The sequence below is a fragment of the Coloeus monedula genome (genome assembly GCF_965178545.1).
Source record: "Coloeus monedula genome assembly, chromosome: 5".
Lineage (NCBI taxonomy): Eukaryota > Metazoa > Chordata > Aves > Passeriformes > Corvidae > Coloeus > Coloeus monedula.
In genome coordinates this window covers 33,397,667-33,418,609 of record NC_138785.1, presented here as the reverse complement: position 1 = coordinate 33,418,609, position 20,943 = coordinate 33,397,667, and the positions used below count along the sequence as shown (strand labels likewise).

Sequence of the window (20,943 nt, the reverse complement as noted above, 5' to 3'; positions counted from 1 at the left end):
AGCTGAACTAGGATCACCTTACACTGACATACAGTGCTGTCTGCAAGCCAGAACACTTGCCATGATGCTATTTGCTATCTAGGGACAAAAAGAAAGAAAGGAGCAAGGCTGCAAGGTGAAAGACAGTCTAAACAAATGAAAGGGGGAGTTCATTATTTAAAATAAAACAAATCCCAGACAAAAAACATGCACAAACAAACAAATGAACCAACCCCACCAGTCTTATTTAGATACATATATAGTGACACAGGAAAAAAAATCTCATTTTGAACTCAACATGGAAGCCAGAATAGCAATAACTATACTAGAGCATTCAGTGGAATCAGACACTGCATAGCCAGCAAACAACTCAAACCAGTAAGATTAGCAAAACCAAATACAGTAATCAAGCATGACTGATGCTTACACTAAGATGGGTCTTTTCTAATCCCACAGCATCCTTTAGTGATGAAAGGAAGTAATGGTTCGTAGGACTCTGGAGCCCATCTTCTCCCACGAGACAGAAAGTAATAACACAGCTTTTCCTGGTACAATTTCTGCATCTTTCCAGAAGGTCACTTATGGACTCCTTGTAGATGGGGACAGCACTCTGTGCTTTAACAGTCACACCTTCTGTGGCAAGGGTGCATACTGGCTCCAAAGAGCTCCAGGCGTGCACAATGACCTATCAAGCACATCGAGAGAGCACAAAGCTTAGAAGAAAGGCTACATCTGTGAAAACAATGCAGCATCCTAGATTTCAGACTGCTCGTTACAACAGATGTTCTTCTAAAAGCACCAGCTGATTTCCACCTAGCAAAAAACTACACAAAGATTTAAACAATAGAAATATGGCATAAAAATGAGATCGTTCTAAAACCCTAACAAGAAGTCCATTTCAAACCGTCTGGAGCTGCTCCCGATCTGCAAGACTTTTTGCTTTCTCCAAGCTCCTTGAGAAGAGATTGCCAATTCCTGCCAAGGGGGTGCTGGGAAATGGAATTACTGAGTGACTAATTTGTTGACTCTCTTTCCTCCCTTGCTTGATTAAAAAAAGTCAAACAAAGGATTTTCTTGAGACTGCTCAATGTTATCTGATGTAACCCAACTGGGTATGCTAGAGCTTTTGCATAATCATCCTTAAACAGAAGCAAGCTCCATCATCTTGAAAGGTATTATGAAGGTTATATCAATACAGCAAAATACATTCCCAGACATCATCCATGCATTATAAATATACCATTTAAAAAAGGCATAATTTGGAAATTGAGCACTTAATGAGAATTACAACATTCTATTTCATGAATTTTCAGTTATTTTTTGCCTTAACTGGAGTGTACAGTCAGGAATAGATCTTAACTGCTTTCAAGAGTTAAGTTCTAAATTTTCTTTAAGTGCAATACACAGTATTCATCAGAACTATTCTACTGCCAACACTTCTCTGATGCTGTCAGAAAATCTGAATTTATGTTTGTTAGAATAACTCAGACCAGAAAGGAACAATTTCATTAAGTGCAGTTCTACTCCAAGAACTGACTATCCAGAAATTGCAACCATTTTCTGTACCATATATTACTTCATATAAGCAACCTTATGAATCTGTAAATTCATGGAAGCCCACCAGACAGAGCAGTGATCTAGGAGCGGACATACTCATACTACTAGTTCCAAAATTACTATTTTGGAACTAGGAGTGACTAGTGAGTCATTCCAGGTCTCGAGGTCTGTTTTTCCATCCTTCACAGTGTTCCCACATGGGACACACTTTCTGTCAGGAGCTGTATCTCATAGTGAAAAATGGTCCCTAAATTCATCTGGGTTCTGGCTGCCATATGATTAACACCAACAAAATGTAGCAAGCTGAAAAAGAAGACTGTTGTCTACAAGAAAACTCAGCAGCCCAAATGCTGCCTTAAAAATCCTATCAGTTTCTACAGTATTATCAAAAAACAGTTAAGGCATCAATTACAAAATGGTGACATGCATAGATGACCTTCCAATTACAGATGTGCTGTTAATATTTCAGAAAACAATCCAGTCCTTTTTCCCAAAGCCGTATAGTTTGAGTACAGGTAAGCAATGGTACAATCCCTTCCCCCCTCCCCCCACAACTTAGTCAGTTAATCTAGTTCTAACACCCACGGAACAGTTTTGTTAAGTAGTGAGGTACCATTTTTCACACTTTGTTCTATTTAACCATCAGTCTCTTTAAGATTTCAACAGAATGGTTAATTTCAGTCTTATACCTACAGGCTATAAGCAAAGCAATTTCTTCTTCTGTGAAGCACTACACACTACTATAATAAAGGATAGCATTGCCCCTAAGAAGATTAAAGACTAGAGCTGCACCTCATGGTGTTTGAGCATGGCATTACCGAAGCTTGTCTGTACAAAGACCTGCTCCTTTCAGCATCTCACATTTTTGCAGGAGGCACACAGGAGTGGTGAGGGAGGTGTCACTTACCCTCAAAGTCAGCCTGTGGTCCACATGAAGATCTGAGACACCGTAAATGTGCAACACTCCTTTGTCTTCAAAGGCCACAGGCAGCAGTGGTGCAAAGAAGTTCTGGGCAAAATAATGGAGCAGTTTCCACTTACCACCATACTCTAAAAACGATTAAAAAGAAGAAAGATTGAAACAGAATCCAAGAGTGCCTTGTCACACAATCCCTGTATGTGCTTTTTGGTCCTGCTATGGCAATGCAACATCCTTCTCCACCCTTTTTCACCTCTAATAAGTGCAAAGAATGACTGAAGGTACTCTTGCCTCCTTCCAGGCAAGGCTCTGCTCTGGAAAAGATCTGATGCTCTTTCAAGCCTTACTTTGAGCTTCACCAGAAGTTTACAGTTTTCTATGTCTTTGTTCTAGCATTGCTACACTGTCATTCAGTTAACAGAAGCCTTAAACACAAGTGACAAGAGTGACACAGCATACCACACATAAACCAAGCAGCTGGAGCATCTGTGCTGTTGAGAATCCAGACAAACAAGCTCGCATTGCCACGAACTACCACTACTATAAAAAGTATAAAAAATTTATACAAAATGCTCTCTTCCCCTTTTTCAGTCCTCCTTTCAGTTCTTCCTTAGAGGAACATCAATAGGAATAATGATAAAAATAAGTTCTCAAACCAAAGATAGCTCTGAGCTTGGCAAAACAAATTTGCCAAGATCTAGAGACAACACCTCCTCCATGGGAGTTAGGATCCATGACAGACACATGACAAACAGTTCATGTTGCCTCTTTAATGGAAAGCTGCACCTCATTACTTTTAATACTTTGAAAGTCTGCCATTAAACTGGAAAAGCCATCAAACTCTGCATCTTCTCCAAAAAAAGCAATTTTGCTTTTTTGCTATGCAACACTGCCACATAATCATTTTGAAAGAGAAGCTGCATCCATTTCTTTCTCTATTAACATTCCATCTAGCACCCACTGTCTGCATTTTAAATTTGTCTTTCCTCAACCATTATCCAGTCATTGAAATGGCACTAAAAAGAAGTAGCAAGTCAGCTGCACCATCTCACAAGGAAGAAAAGTTAGATACTGGCTTCATTCTTGTTTCTGGCTCTTTGTTTTATACAAGTTTAAAGCTGATGTATGCTGAAAAATATTTTCAGTGATATGTTTTTGTTGTAGCTCTCTTAGTAATTACTCTCAGTTTCGGTTCTTGTACAAAGCTCTTAGCACTCTCAAACATCTCATAATTAAAGACTTATCCAGAGTGATGTCGTTTTTCAAGGGTCGCTGTGGCTTTCCCAGGGGGACTTGAACGTGCTTTGTCTGCACTCCACATAGACATGAATGAACTTTGTGAAGAATAAGTGCATTAGCTCCAGCTTAGCACCTTCCACATCACCTTTTCTCAGCAAGTTCACAACCAGCTAGCTTGGAGAACAACAACTCAAATCTGCCTGGGAAACCCACACAAGATTGAACTGTGCTATGAGATAAGTCTGTTGCCAGGAAAAACACCACTGGCATTCAAATTAACTGCACTGAAGCAAACCAAAGAGAAGGCTGAAGGAAAACTTCAGGAGAGGCAGCTGTGTTTCTTCAAGACAGACAGTCGATAAACTGATGAACATTCTCAGTATATTGGTGCTTCTCAGTATAGAACTGTAGAACCACTTACGTTGGAAAAGACCTCTAAGATCGAGTTCTGCTGTTCACCTGCCAAGTGCACCACCAAAACACGTCCCTAAGTTCCCATGCCACACCTGTACACTTCCCTGGGCAGCCTGCTCCAATGCTTGAGAACACCCTCAGTGAAGAATTTTTTCCTAAGATCCAATTTAAACCTCTACTGGCACAACTTGATGCCATTTCCTTTTGTCCTGTCACTTGCTAATGGAGAAAAGGGGCTGACCCACATCTTGCCATGGCCTCCATTCAGGTAGTTTTTGAGAGTGATATGGTGGGGGATAGGGTGTGTGTGTTCCAGCCTCCTTTCCTCCAGGCTAAGCACGCCAGCTCCCTCAGCTGCTCCTCACCAGAGTTGTGCTCCAGACCCTTCCCCAGCTCCACTGTCCTTCTCTGGACATGCTCCAGCCCCCCAATGTCCTTCTTGTAGCAAGGGGCTCACAACTGAACACAGCACTTGAGGTACAGCCTCAACAGTGCTGAGTACAGGGGAACAACCCCCTCCCTGGTCCTTCTGGCCACACTATTCCTGACACAAGCCAGGAAGCCATTGGCCTTCCTGGCCACCTGGGCACACACTGGCTCACGTTCAGCCACTGCTGACCAGCACTCCCAGGTCCTTCTCCACTGGGCAGTTTTCCAGCCACTCTGCCCCAGCCTGTAGTGCTGTCTGGGGTTGCTGTGGCCAAAGTGCAGGACTCGGCACTTGACCTTGCTGAACCTCATAAAACTGGCCTCAGCCCATCGATCCAGCCTGTCCAGATCTTCCTGCAAAGTCTTACTGCCACTCCCACCCAACTTGGTGTTGTCTGCAAACTGGATGAGCATGCACTTGAACCCCTTGTTCAGATACTTGATAAAGATATCTGAAGGGCTGGCCTCAATACTGAGCCCTGGGAAATCCCTGCAGTAACCCACTGCCAGCTGGTTGTGAATCCATTCTCCACCACACTCTGGGCCTGGACATCCAGCCAGTTTGCTTTCGTGGGGAACAGTGCACCCATCCACACCATAAGCAGCCAGTTTCTCCAGGAGAATATTGTGGGAAATGGTGCTAAGGCTTTGCTAAAGTCTAGGCAAACAACATCCACAGCCTTTCCTTCATCCACCAACTGGGTCACCTTGTCATAGAAGGAGATCAGGTTGGTCAATCAGGACCTGCCTTCCATAAACCTGTGCTGGCTGGGTCTGATCCTCTGATGATACGAACAAAGGCATGTTCTGGCATTCCAAGGACACTTCCTGACAGAAAACATCAGTGGTTTAAAGAACAAATCTACCAAAACCTGGAAGTGCTACAAATTACTCTTCAGTCATTAAACTTGAGAAGATGGGCGATTTGGACTGGGGCTGGATTATCTGAAACAGAGTCAACTGTGGGGCAGTATCTAATCTAACAAACAAAAGCTATGGGCCTTGTCTGAGAAATGGGCAGGGAGAGTCTGGGCATCTAGAGCTGCAATCTCTAAAGCCTTCAGGACTGCTACAGGACTTCCAGGAATTTCAACTGTCAATTAATTAATTTGCCAATGCAATAGATGTTGCCCACTGCAGAATCCAGACAGAGCCCACCACAAGCTCAGACCCAGCATGGTCTGAGCTTTCAGTGCCTGTTGACTTGAATTTTTTTCTTGAGTTTAATTCACATGATGAAAATCTAGGCTTCAGCTGTCATATCTGGAAATGGATAATGCAATTGATGAAGAGCAGTTTCTGTTACTTAGTTTAATATAAAATCCTGTTTCTTTTTGAATGGATCCTTTTCTCAATCTCTGCTGTGCCTTGATTTCCAACTGGATTACAAAGCCACACTGCAGAGGTTTGCTACCTGGGCAGCAGAGATCCTCAAAAAACTTGTACAGTGGAGAAGATGAGTCAGAGTGAATGTGGCATTAAAAATTCACAGGGAAACACAAACAAACAAAAATCCCAACCAACAAACAAAATCAAACCACACACTTAAAAGTTTGCACCATTTCAAAACCCATTCTACTACTACAACACCCATTGTTTTGGAATGTTTGAAACACTATAGTCTGCTTACCTCAGATCAGCTTCTAAGATGGTATTTCCCTTCCCAAAAAAACTAGAGCCATTTTAAAGAACCACAACTGAACTGCTGTATCAGTTTCACAAAGGAAGTGTCCTCCAAAGACAACTTTTTCAGCAACAGGATCTTGATAATACAATTGTCAAAGTAACTTCAGACAGCAAGGAAAACTGAAGCTGACTTTAAAAATCCCATATTCTTCAGTTCTTCTGTTGTCTTGATTTCCGTAAGACCAGAGCTACACTCCTACACTCCTTTATTTAAAAACGGGCAAGTTGCGTATCAGATACACCACCCCACCCCCACCCCCCCCCCCAAAATATAGATGTAAAAAATCTGGAGATCAGGAAGTTATCATGAGAAACCTCTGGGTTTAAACTTCCCTGTTACAGACATGCATGCCCAAAGGCAACAGTCAAAAGTTATTTAAAATAGCCCTGGGGTGGTTTTCTCCTCCTCCCACCACACTTAAACGAATCCTTACAGAAATCCAAGTTCCTCAATATTTTCCTGACAATAACAAGGGCTTTGCACTCTCTGTGGTATTAAACTTCAGAATAGGAAACTAAAATTAGGTTTGTAATGAGACCCCAGTACCCTTTTTTCTGACTCTTCCCTGAAGCCTTCTACACTGATGGCAGGAGTGCAAATAAACTGATCTTTCTGAAATGATTTTAAATTAATCACTTCACACCATTAAATGCAACCCCAGAAACATGCTGCTAGTTCTTTCCTAACCTCAGTCTCACAAATTCAGATCAATTATTCTCCACAACAGCCTGTACCAGAGCTCACCAGGGGCTCTAAATATTGAACCTGCAATAAAAGCCAGTTATCTGATCAAGGGAATCTCATGACAACCGAATTGGGTACCTCAAGGTGATACTTGTCTGTGAGTGTCACAGCACTCCACCAAAATATACTGCAGAGATGCTGAAGCATCCAACATGGCACAACAGGCTCCACAGCGAGGTGCTAACAGTCAGAACCCTGATGTGATAAAAGCTGTTTACTTCTCAGCTGAAGGCAGAAGTACTATGTTACAAGTGCTGTGCTCTGTTATCATTCAACCCCAAGCAAACATCTTAAAGGTAAAAGTTAAAAGGAGAAATATTTGCTACCTTCTTCCTTCCCCACCATGTGGAAACATTTCTGCTTTGTACCGGAAATTATGTAAACCCCTCCATGACTTTCTGCAAAGTAACAGATTCAAATAAAAGCACTCAGTGGCGATACTACTGTGCCATCTAACAAGATGCAGAAACGTGTTTTTGAAGTGCAAATAAAACTAATTTCTCCGAAGTCTTGCATAATTTCATCCATTAGCATTTCAAAATCCCTCTACCACACTGCCTAATTAAATGAATATTAAACCTTTCCTCATCTCACTGAGGGAATACAACAAAACAAAGGGACAGCTGTATCTCTGCTGAGCTTCTCTCTTCTAAAGCAACTTCAACAACATATGAATAATTCAAGTATTTGATAAATATTCTACAGTGATGTCAGCTCTGCACTCAAAAAGGCATTTATGGTCTCCAGAACCATTACATCTATCAATACACCTGACTTTACAAAGGGACACTTTTCCAAGCATCTTTTTCTCTTAAGGCACTTAAAGCCTAAGAGCATCACTCACTGCTAGAATCATAAAAATGAACATAGTGATATTCCATTTCCTAATACAAATCTAGAAAGTCCAGAAAGATGAGCATCATAGTTGGACCACTGCCTTAACATTTAAATAAATTAGCCTCTTTCATCTACTGGTTTTTCCTTTGTTGTTGCAGTTATTTTGCTTGGATTAATTAAAAAAAAAAAAAAAAAACAAAAAACCAAAAAGGGAGAGGGACAAACATCTCCTAGAGAAAGAGGGGGAGGAAGGGGAGGATGGTGTGGGCTAATTTTTTCTCAAAACCAGGCCAAATAGCCTTTTGTTCTAAGGACATATTGAGACTGTCCTTAGACAGTCTTACAAATTTTTCTCTAAGCTTTTTCTATTTGCTCATGTTTTTTCACATATGAAATGCCTAAATAAAGATTTTCAAAACCAGAATATGTGAGAAATGACTAAAATTGAAAGAGTATTTACCCAAGTCCTATACAGCTGCCATAGGACAGCTTCTCAATTTCAAAACGACTTCTAGACAAAATGCTTGGAACATGAAACACAGCCACTTCCCTCATGCCACACATTCCTCATTCCTCCCCTACTTCTTACTGCCTAAGTGACTTATCTCTTTATATTGTCTGATTATTTTTGTGTTCTAAGAGAAAAAAAGTACAAGATACCACAAGTGTAAAGAGCATATTAACAGAATAATTTAGTCATAAGGAGTGATTCACCTCATCTGACACCAAGTTAGACATCAAATCTCAACCAGTCATCTCCTATGAAGAGCTTCTCAGAAGCTACACTGGGTGAGAGATATCTTATGAAGTTCTATGAAAATCAAATTCATCATGGAGACAATAATTCATCCCAGTTCTGAGACAGCTAAGGACGCAGTGAATCACATTTGGACATAACCATCTCTCCCGCAACTGACTACAGAAGAAATCTAGATGCTCAGCCTTTACATTGTAAATCCCATCCTGGAAAGCATTTCTAAAGGATGGACAGAAATATGTTCAAAGTTTGTAAAGTTGCCCAAAAGACAGAGCAGAGCTATATTTCTTATTCTGATACTTCCAGATGAGGAAAATACAGTTGGTGTTTGGTGCTTTTTACCAGACTATCAAAAAACTTACCCAAGGAAGCCCATGAAGGAGCCTGCCAAATGTCATTGAGTTGCCAGTACAGAGCTCCCATTGTGTGTCCTTCTCCATTGATTATTTCACTTTGACTAAAACGATAGAATTCAGTTTCTGTCTTTATACACTGAGCCTGCATCACCTTGGTCAACAAAGAGATAAAAAAATATTTTTGATATAATGGATTTTACTTCTTCGCAAAACATGTGTGAATATATTGATACACAATACAGATTTCACAGCAACATAATTTTAAACTTGAGCCCTGAGGAATATCCACCTGCAGTGCAGTGGGTCTCTGCTGGAAGGAATCTATTCCCAGCAGCTCCCAACAGCCTTGCAAGCAGTACCCTTCAAGAATCTCATACAGGGCTACTTCCATATAGTGAAGATGGTCTTTGAAAGGCAAATGGAAGACAAGGAAAATAAAATGAAATTTAAAATAATTTTTTTTACATTAATTTAAATAACCCCCTCCAGAGCTGCAAAATGACGTTAAGCTGCATTACCTTGGTGTCTAAAGCCTGACACTCTGAACTTAAAACACACATTCTCACTATACAGTCAAAACTGTGCATCAGAAAAACCACCTTTATTCAGCCACACTCCCACTCCTTTTCTCATTCTCTACCTTATCTAAAAAACATTTTTCAGAATTTTTCATTGGCCAAGTTCTCAACGGACGCTAAACAGATTTCTACGTTCTTCACACAGTTTATTATTAGGCTGGAGAAAATATGAAGAAGTTCTTAAAATAAAGGCCTTTAGGACAGCTTAAAAGGTAAAGATATTACTTTTAGTTAACCATTAAAGCAAGTTTGATTTCTTTATCCTTTTTGCTATCCTTATTTTGGTATTAAATTGTTTAACCTGTTAATAAGGCCTTGATAGACTTAGCCTTACAGAAACCCTCACAGCTTTTTGAGTCAGGACCTCACTGTGCAAGTTTTACCCCTGTCTTTAATTTCACAGCATCATCTATCCTTGTTCTCTTGTCAAGAGTGCCAAAAATTCTCAAGCTATTTTGCTTTTATATAAAACTTGCTGACAGCAGCTCTCAAACATTAAAAACTTAGTGAGTGTGCAGTTATTTCCATCAAGAGTGTTTCTGAAATTCTTGAAACACAACAAAAATTAACAGCACTTTCAATTTGCCCAATAGCATTAAAAAGTTACTTAGCATCTTTTAAAAGTTGCACAGAAATCACAAATAAAGAAACAAGCATGAGGTAGAACTACTATGGATGACGGGCAAAATATATCCTTCTGATCTGAAAAAAACCCCAAAATATATTCTCTAAAATATCAATATTTGAGTCCATAACAAAATAAAAGCTACTATTAATCTAATTAGTAGAGAACTACATTTTTGGAAAAAATCTTGCTTCCAAAGCTCGTGTGTTCCATGTGGCAAAAATCAAAGCAGTGAGCCTACAGGAGCCACATGAAGAGCAAAACATCCCCACCCTGGAACAGGGAGTAACATGCAGCACTGGGAATAATCTTGTACCATGGAAGCCTAGCACATCTCTGCATCCTCCACCAGCTACATGAGCCCAGTTGGAGAGAAGGACCAAGGTACCACATACTGACAGACTTTCTCCCAGTTGAGACAGTTTCTGGGTAATTCCTTGAGTATTCCAGCCCTTCTATGATGAAAATTGGAGTCTCTCTACAGTAAAAGAGAGACAAGCTAGTTCCAAATTAAACTGGACTCTCCAATGCTTCAGTATGGAAACTTTCTTTATGATGGAACATTCCCTAAGGGACCAGGTCCAGTTCTAACAGCTGACAGAATCTAATGGAACAAGTACTGACAGCAGCTACTTCTATGGAAGACATCACTGTTACCTGAGTGAGGTAAATCATATCTTTGAACTGCTTCACAGGATCTGGGCTCTGGGGAAGCTTGAAATGACGCCCAATCTCTTGAAGCATCTGAATATTGCCACCTTCATGGTGTTGCCGATGGAGAGAAAAATTGCTTGTGTAGGACCAGTCCTCAGGGGAAGAAACCTTTCAAAAAACACAAAAGTAAGGTATCCGAAGGAAAAGGTAGAATGTGCATTTAATGACTGTCAGGATATTGAGGAAAGGACATTCATAACAGCCTACTGACATCATCCAAAACCTTAAAATTGGGAGTGCATTTCTATAGTGCCTCATGTAGTCACGCAAGGATTTTGAATCACTAACACCCTTTGCTTACATTCCTTGCACAAATAAACGAAAACACACACTGCTGTTGAATCCAGAAGAGCAACTTTTGGCTCAGTGACATTTAACTTATTTGTCCTACGGTTTGGGTTGCCCAAGGGACTTCAGAGTTTTGCTGGCATTCATAGTAAAGCAGAAACACCATAGATTAATACGGAAAAATGTACTCTAGTCAAACACATTTAGGTATAAGGGTTACATAAGTCAGTAGGGTTATAAATTCTAATAATATGTATATATCTTTTCAAAACCTGCCTCTGATAACAAACGATCATAAAACAGCTTTTTTCAACTAAAGACAATAATGCAGCATAACTCATTAAGTTATTATTGCCAAGCTTTCATTGTAATTATACTCTCTAAACAATCTTTGGATTGAATAATTTTTATTAGCATGTTATTAATATGGATGAATGTTCTGATTATGCTTCAGATAAAATGCTTTGCCCAGCAAATTGAAAGGAATATTCTGAACTCCTTTTGGTTGCATGCATGAACATCAACATCTCTCCCTGGACAAAAGGACAAACAGCATGATATGTCTCTGCTCCAATCTGACAAATAAGATAGAATATATAATATCTAAATGTAACAGGAGACAAAACCAAATCCTCTTATATGCAATACATTAAGAAACAAATTATTTAAATCAAAGAAATTGGTAAATATATAAAAATCAAAACATTTTAAAATTTGGTACAATTCAGCTTTTGTCAGGTTTCTTCTCTTTCTCAAATACATGTCCCTAGACACCACAAAAGTAAACAGACGTTAGTCAATCATTACTGAGCTATACTTTAAATAGAATTACTATTAGAAATAAGAGTTTTATAATAGTCTCTCATTCAAACCACCTCTTGCAACATCAAGGTAAGTATATTTAACACTAAGGAGGGAAACAGTACTGTTTCATCCCCTCTCCCCACCAGCACACACTTCTATCCTACTTGTGCCATACCACACCTAACAACACATTACTACAGTCTGGATGTGGAACTTTGTTGGGAAGAAGCTCACTGCCCTCGCTAAATGAGAGCGAAGGAGACAGTAAGGTGTGGAAGCCCAGCCTTACCTTTTCAATTGTACTGAAGGAAGGCCAGGACTGAAACCCATATTCCGAAGCAAAACGAGTTTTAGGATACACTGTCCAGTTCCAGCAGTCACTCTTGTAGTCATAGAAGTGTGTGTCACCATAATGAGTGTCATAAGGATTCTGGGAGAGCCAACCCTCTTTAACTGACTCCAAGCCATTGGTGGGACTGGATGCAACAAAAGGACGGCTCTTATCTTCCTGGGATTTAAAGAAAACAAAGCAAAACTAAAATACAACCCCCTTACAAAGTGATTGGCTTTTATCATCTGAATTTATAGACCATTTTTTGAAAAGGCAGGGTGAGGGGCAGGGACAACATGCCATTGCCAAATGTCTGAGTCACCACCTAGGAAACATTCCCCTTTATATCCTAACATTCATCATCTTTACTTGCTTAATTAGCTTCTTACTTATGTTCTTGGAGGACAGCTGGGCATGATTCTGCTTGCTCTGCTGTTCTGAGGGATTCTCTCCTCTCATCAAGAGATTTTCTATCTTTATACACCTCTAAATTCTTAATGAAGGCTATTTAAAGTGTGCCTTGTGAAATATATACTCAAGGAACATTAATATTTGAATACTGTGACTTCTTTATAGAAAAATTATTACTGTTGCAGTGTTTTTGCAGGAACAAGGCCATGATTTTCTCCTTTCTTATTAAACAGTCACCTAAATTTAGTCCTAACAAATCCAAGGTGTTCTGCTTTTAATGCTTGCATGGTATCATTACAGGTTATTGTCATTTTAGCTGGCTCTGCATGCTAAGATAGATGAGACTACAAGAAGGGTTACATTTCAAATTGTTCAGAGCTGCCCTTATTTATAGCCTCAGTAGACTTAGGATACTAAATCTTTTAACAGTAGCCTACAAAGTACTGAAGGAATCCTTTTGCAGGTATAATTCATTTAACACCCTACTAGTAGTAAGATAAAGGCCTGAGTTAAGTTTCCAGTCACAAGTTACAGCAACTGGCTCCAACACTGCAATGCACTCAAGACACATGCTTCATTTTAAGAAACTGTCCTGTTTCCCTGTCTTCTTCTTTTTTTCTTGATGTGAGTAATTAATAATTAACTGAAACAATTTACTAGAGGATATCCTGGATTCCCTGAAGTCTTTAGCTCAAAGTTAGAAGTCTTTTCAAGTTACCTAGTCCAGTACTACTAGTAGCTACAGGTTTCCTCAGCTGGCTTGTATTACACAGGACCTGAAGTTATTTCCCTCTATGGTTCCTTTTTGCACGGAAAATAGTGGATTATTCTGTGGATTTAAAATAAAAATGGGTCCATCTTGGATGGCAGTGCTGCAGGAGTGAACTGCAACTAAAACACAGTATCAAGCCAGAACACCTCACTTTGCTGCACACACACTGGCCACCCAACTCATGTAGCTAATCACAAAAACACCACAGCATACCTTTACACACAGCTCAGTAGAGAAATCTAGAGTCTGCTCTTCTAAGAGGAGAAATAAATCTACAAAAGCTGTGCAAAACAGGTAGTGCCGAATCACAGTAGACTTCATCAGGGATTCCAGGTGCTTGTGGGCTGCATACTCACAGTTTAAATTTTATATCAAAATACTTTATTTTGCCTTCATATACAGTAGAATACCACTATTTTGTTTTTTCAAAAACAATCAATACAATGACTACACAGCATGAGTTTAATGTTTAGCATCACTTTGGTTTTACATGCTTATAACAAAAAATAACGTCTTTATAGATTTGTTCAACTGATATTAAAAGACCTAAGGGTTGTTAAATACCTTTCACAGTATTCTTCAACAAAATCAGGATAAAGGAAACCTGATAATCTAGATTAATTAATGGGCAAGTTGACTTTTGTCCACTGGAAGTGAAAGCACTTGTGGACGTACTAAAAACAGGAAGGAAAAAAGAAGCAAGATCCACTACACTTTCAGGTTTTACTTTACACATCACAAAATGTTAAAGACAAGTAATTTTTTCTATTTTTTTACTTTGAGAATAACTCTTGAGTTTAAAGAGTTGTTTAGAAGGGCTTGAAAAGGGCAATTTCTCAACGTGCTTTTTTTCATGTCTTTTCAAGGATTAAAAGAAGAAAAGGAAATCCCAACTTGCTCAAACATTAAAACTTTTTGCCAAGCCATATCCCCCTACGGTTTCTTGAGATCACTTACAGTAAGAACTATTTCTCGTATGTTCTTCACATAAAGCGTCACGTAGTCTTTGATATAGACTCCTATATCAGCATAAGGTATGGAGAACCAGTTGCTTGCAAGTGCTGCTTCATTTTCATTGTTACCACTCCACAGAATAATTGATGGATGAGATTTCAAACGTCGTACCTGAAATACAACTTACAGTTTCAGAAGTCAAACAAAAGTACTCATCTTTAAAATGAATTGTTTTTTAAAAAATCACTTTATTACTACTTAAATTACAAGTCCACACGTATATTACATATGCTGAGCCCACAATTCCCATTTTCTGCCACACAATTCACTATTCCCTCAACTTGTCACCAGGCTCAAAGGTTTGTAATATACACTTTCAGAAGGGCAAACTTCTAATATGGTGACATGTATCTGCCTCATGCATGTGTGTACCATCCACATCTACTCAGCCATACCTGAAGGATAAATTCTGTGCAATCTGCTCAATTCTCTGCAATCTACTCCAGCAAGTAGTCGGAGGAGTTAAAGAAGATTTAGCAAGGGTACATTTTGCGTCTGCTACATAAAGGTACCCTAACAAACACTTCCAAACAACCATTTTTGGAAAGCTAACTTATACAGTGTCAATCAAAAATAGATACTGTGAAATACAGCTTTGATACAAGGATAAAATACCTGATGAGAAACTTCTGCTCTTACGGATTCTAAATAATTCTGGTCAGTTGGATACAGTGCACATGCAAACATAAAATCCTGCCAAATCTACAAGGAAAAGGAAAGATAAGAAAACACTGTCAGCAAATTATTTTTATTATTTTACAAACAAAAAGTATATGGCTACTGGGATGCACAATCCTTTGTACAGATAGAAAACAAATCACATTCACCATGGGGCTCAAGTATGTGCCCACTCCACTGTGGTTATCCTCAATATCAGCATTACAAAATAATTACCCTGAGGAATGAGATCCTGACAGTCTACACTGAGGAGTGGAATACTGCTCAGTAGATGAAGTTCTGTGAGTTTCAAAAGAATAATCAGAAACATGAACATCTAGCAATTCGCAGCTGAACAGAACAATTTCCTATTTATTTACTACTTTGCAGGTGTGACACCAAATACCCATTACTTAATGGGAAGAGATGATAATTCTTCTGATGTGGTACTGAGCACACTTAAAAAATGTTAAGGTGTACTTGTTAAGAAAACACCTCCATACAAAATTATTTTAAAACCAGCAAATCTTACCAAGTAAGAGGGGCAGAAACAAATTAGATCCTCTAAAAACACAATGATCTTTCTCTTTAAAGAAAGATCAAGTAGATACTAGAGAACAGCAAGCCTTTCAATTCAACAACAATAAACTCCATTTGTACTTTGAAGAAGAATTACAGAAAGGAGAAGGGAAGCCCAATGAGATGGATAAGATTTCTTGTTTACCCATTTTGTTTTTTAAATTGCTGTAAATTTGAGATTCCTTCTAGTTCATCTCAAATGTTAATGAAAAGTCCTCCAGAAGGAGCATGATTTACCCAAAGGAGTCTGTAGGAGACTCCACTTTTTGAACACCATGCTACATAGAGAGAGAGACAGACCAGCTCCACATACAATTGCATTTTCACTGCAGTGAGAATATGCTTTTACATGGCTCTTTTCAGCACACATTCCCTAAGGAAACTGAAGATAGAGAATAGGACAGTGGGGGATAATGGAGCCATTAATAATTGTTACAATCCTAACACTGTACAAAAAAACCAAAGCTATTGCTGCAGAATCACTCATAATCCTTTAGTGACTGTTGGTGTCAAAACTCTCTATTGAAAGAAACTTTTTCCCACTATTTTCCTCAGTGAGCTATGACTGCTTTTCCTTAAGCACAGTTTGACTCCAATACACTTTTAAGCCTTTGCAAGACCATCAGAAGAAACAAAACCAAAAACCTCCACCACTGCCCCCTCCAGAATAAGGGTCTGATTTTCTGCATTTACTTGCTATTTTGGCTGTTAAATAGGATCTAAATCTTGCACTGAGCACTGTACAGGCACAGATCTAAGTGGCCTACTTAAGGTGCCTGGTGTCAAAAATTAAAGAACTGTAAGTGCTCAGAAGCCTTGAAAATCAGGACACTCATTCAGATGACTAAAATAGATGTAACTTTTTTTTTTTTTTTGCAAGCACACACATCTGAAAGCAGCAAGGTATGAATTCTGTTTCCCTGTTTTCCTGGTGTAGACTAAGACCAAACACACTTCTTGAGATTTTTAATACCAGATGCAACTTGGCTTTCATTCATCTAGTCACTACTTCATCAAAACTTATTAATACGTGCCTCCAAGCTCATATAATCAAAGGTACTCATGTAGGATTAGTAATTGAAGCAGGTGTTCACCTTACAGCTACATTTATATTCAATTATAATTTTTTCAAAATGGCCCTTTGGATTATGCCTTCCATGTTTGACTATGGGCCAAATGGAAAGTCTGAACCAAAAAACCTAAACCTTCTCAGCTATTACTAAAAAGAAGAAAATACTTTTAAAAGAAATAAAATCCATTTCCACAACTGAGAAAAGCATGGCTACCTTCTACCTAATGGCTATCTTCTACTACAAAGTCTCCAAAATATCATTTCCAGATTCAACAGACATCCCAGCCTTTGTAATCAGAAACCATTCAAATTAAAATAAAACTAAAAAACCCCAGCCAACCAAAAAATCAAGTTGATCTGACCTCTCGTGTTGATACTCCACAATGTCCTTTGGAAAGATGGTTAGAACTTATGCATTAATCCTCTTACTTTTTCATTTAAAGTGGATTTTCATTTACAAGTTCTTGTCAGTTTCTAAATAAGTATTCTGTGTTTATTGTTTTTACCATTATTCCTATTTCATCACAAATATCGTAGAATTCATCTTGTTCATATACTCCTCCTCCCCAAACACGAAGGGCATTCATGTTAGCATCTGCTGCAGACTTCAAGAGTAGCCTCAGTCTGTCAAATACAAAAAGGAGATATAAAAGTTCTGTGAAGTTGTATTACTTAAGAGTTTCTAAGGTGATACAAAAAATGAAGAAACCAACTCCCCTACTGAAAAAACCCCCCAAATCTAAGTCATTAGCAGGCAATCTAAGACTTAGAACTCAGAAAGTACCAAAATACTCTAGTTTCTAAACCTGCATGTCTGGACAGAGCTCTCAAAAAGCAATTTTTCGTGCAGAACAGTTGCTCAGTCCTGTTAAGACGTACGAAATAGATGGAGTGACACATGTGTAAGTGCTTTTACAGAAGTATGGGCAGGCCCAGATTTAAAAATACTATATTTTATTACTCATGTTGTTCTTTTCTCCTCTGATATTACTTACTTTGTATGTCAATTACTTGGATTCAAATTCTCTTTAACCACAATCAGAAATGTATATTCTCTTCCTGAGTTCCATAATGCATAGTGAGAATGGGGAAGTGACAGGGTGAGGAGAAAGACTGAGACTCGCAATCTCATTTTAAGGGTTTCAGGCTCCAGTAATTTTTCCTTGCATCATACTGGCAGCCTCTAAATTGCATGTGAATGCACACTGTAGCATGCCCTGTTGTCCTGGTTCCCAGAGCAAAGCTTAGTCCAAGTACAGGATAGCCACACCACCTGCATCTCTGGGGTGCTGTGCATTGACAGGCAAGCAGCCTAGATGAGATGAGGAAAAGGGGAAAGAAGCTGCTATGCACTTATGTAATCCTGCATGACACGGGCTAGGACACGGATGAAGTGCATGTCCTCCAAATACCAATGGATGTGTCCAGGCAGTAAGGTCAAACAGCCTGAGCATTGTCCCTAAAAATACCCAAAAGGCCAGTAACCTATGAACTGCAAACAATCCCCTTCCCACCAGTAACTGCATCTACATGCCTTGAACATCGTTCAAATCTGTTCTTGTTAATTAAGCCCTAATTCTGAAGCCTTCACCCCAGGACAATTACTGTGCTACCTTGAAAGTTTTACTCACTAAAGCCAACCTTTGACAAAGGGTGTAGAGAGAATCAGGAGGAGGAAAACATGATCCTTTATCCTTAGAGAACATCAAATGTGGCTTACGTGTCAGAGGTCACTCTGTCCTGGAAAGAATCTGCTGGAATCCAGTTTGAGCCCTTAATAAAAATGGGTCGACCATTGATTCTGAAGTAGAAACTCAGACCTGGTGAGCCAGGAATAGGCTCCTGAACAAGTTCCACTGTTCGAAAATAAACCTGTGAAGATATGAAACTTAGATTTAAAGCTGACAAAATATGAATTAAAACGAAATAAATAAAGAAAAGCATTACAAAAGGGATTGAACTGAACAATAGCAGCTTAGAATTTGTCAAGGAGTCAAAAGACATGGTCTCATCTCTAAATTCCTGCTTGCTTAAAAGACACTGTAACAGGACTAGAAAGAATTCTTTCAATAAACCTGTTCACTTTTTGAAGTTGCTATCGTATTTAAGAGAAAGCAAGAGAAAGCATGAGCAAACAATTGTACATGTGCATGCAAGTATGTAAGGAAGAGGCATATGCAGTTCGGTTGTTGCAGAATTCAGTCACAAGTCCAGCTGCAGACCAGTAAGAGGAATACAGTGGTTGCACCAGATCAGAGACACCATTTAATCTGCAATTTTCTCCTCCCAGGAGACTGTGGCAGCTCAGTTTTAAGTCTTGTCCCTGAATGCCTAGCATCAGATTCATGTAGTACAAGCAAAATCTTCCCCTTTCGCTGCTCTGAAATGATACCTTTTTAATAGCTGTAGCACTTAAAGAGAAAAAATATGCATGCAAACACAAATGCCACTTTGCAAGTGGCCTCTGGCCATCACAGCTGTGTTGGAACAGCATGATCAGCAATAATGTTTCAGAGAGACCAGTTCAGCTAAATAAACACTAACTCTGTGTAAAGTATTAAAGATCATTCCCGATAAAAGCACATCTCAAGAAAAAGCAGAAGCCAAACCATTACAGCTGCTCTTTTAGCCTAATATATGGCATTGTGATGCTGAAACAAGAAAACATTCCTTCTTCCGGTTGGAGGTAGAATTAAAGTTCTCAGGAAATCATTCCAGACGTTTTCTGGGACTTTACTACAAGCAGTGATGCTGCCCTGAGGGGTATCCTGATTGCACTGACATAAACAGCCATGAGAGAGCAGTTAGTGCACTGCAACTGCACTGACCCTTTATTTGTACAGGTGCCTTCCCCACCTGCCATGTCAGCTCCCGCCCACCTCCCAACTCCTACAGAAAACAGCTCTTTCAGGGAGACTTTAAAATTTTTCTCCTGCATCCTTGTTCCAGTTCAACTTGTCTAAGTCAGAAAGAAAACACTTCTTTCTTGTACCTGTTGCTCATTATCATAGGGAGATAACTGGAAAATTAAATAAAGTGAAAGAAAGCTAATAGTAAATTTTAGCCAAAACAGGTTTGGGTCAGGAGGGCAGGAAACTAATTTTTTCTAGACTACTCCTAAGATAGCAACCACTCCTCCCTCAGATGACTGTTTGCTTTACCTTTTCAAAAGGTCAGCTTGGGGAGTACAGCCTGTTCTCTCTCTGCCACACGCTTCAGTTGAGGCAAGTATCTGTCAGTAAATCAGGCTAAAATTAACCTAGTTAACTGCAAATGATACACCTGTCTTTAAGACAAAATGCAATTCTTTATTTCACACACCAGACATGGCTGGAGTTCAAAAGGGAAATTACTAATCCCACTATGGGACTGCATTTTCTAAACTTCCAACTTATCAAAAACTAAACATATAGACAGAAAACTATTTCTAGTGGTAGGGAAGAAAAAGAAAATCACCGCTTTTTGCTTCCTCTTCAGTGCTTTGAAGTTAACTGGACAATTATTAACCAAATACCTGGATAGAGACAATACATGTGACAAACCAGATGCATTAGGGGAGGTCACAGATCACTGAGCTCAACCTAAACCTCTCTGCATCATGGCAGTGACCATTCCTATAATTTTGCAGACTTAGTTTAACATGAGAAGTTGAATTAAAAAAAATAACCAATGTTTCATAAAACTTTCACAGCTACCCTAACTCCTGAAGGCTACAAAAGAAAAACTACAGTATGAGTACTGCACTGGTGAAAAAGTCCTGACCTTCCTACAGTAAATTCAATTACTTGGATAAAAACTCCTCAGTCTCCATTGTGGCTCTTTTTTTATGGCACAAAGTGAAATGGGATCTGCAGTTGGAGCTGCCAAAGTATCTGGGATGTCATCTTAATGGATGTCATCAGGCAGGTTGGGACTGTCTCAGAGCGCATTCATAATGGAGTATATATATTACTAACAGAAGTTATATGATATTGCTTTATTCATGCTCAAGTGGAACTTATGCAATTGGCCAAACCCAAGGCAATCTGAGAGGCTGAAACACTAGGCCAGGACCACCCAGACAGCAGCAGCAAGAGTAAAAGCTCCTTAGCCTCAGCTCACATTCCCAGGCCTTCAAGTTTCAGTGCAACTCCATTGATCCCCCAGGGGCGATCTGGCAACAGCACATCTTCCTGTTCCT

At 39.3% G+C, this 20,943-nt stretch overlaps 1 protein-coding gene across 6 annotated transcripts in view; it reads right to left on the bottom strand.

The window, feature by feature from the left end:
* MANBA (mannosidase beta) overlaps positions 1 to 20,943 on the bottom strand; it is a gene marked incomplete at its 5' end in the record, with an annotated part of 56,019 nt that overhangs the window by 11,338 nt on the left and 23,738 nt on the right. For all 6 annotated transcript variants that reach the window (XM_082282267.1, XM_082282269.1, XM_082282268.1 and 3 more), the window contains 9 exons: positions 407 to 664; positions 2,444 to 2,586; positions 8,925 to 9,069; positions 10,779 to 10,943; positions 12,217 to 12,435; positions 14,399 to 14,566; positions 15,071 to 15,157; positions 17,270 to 17,387; positions 18,484 to 18,635. In XM_082282267.1, the coding sequence (XP_082138393.1) occupies positions 407 to 664; positions 2,444 to 2,586; positions 8,925 to 9,069; positions 10,779 to 10,943; positions 12,217 to 12,435; positions 14,399 to 14,566; positions 15,071 to 15,157; positions 17,270 to 17,387; positions 18,484 to 18,635 (1,455 nt within the window). The remainder of the gene's footprint in view (positions 1 to 406; positions 665 to 2,443; positions 2,587 to 8,924; positions 9,070 to 10,778; positions 10,944 to 12,216; positions 12,436 to 14,398; positions 14,567 to 15,070; positions 15,158 to 17,269; positions 17,388 to 18,483; positions 18,636 to 20,943) is intronic.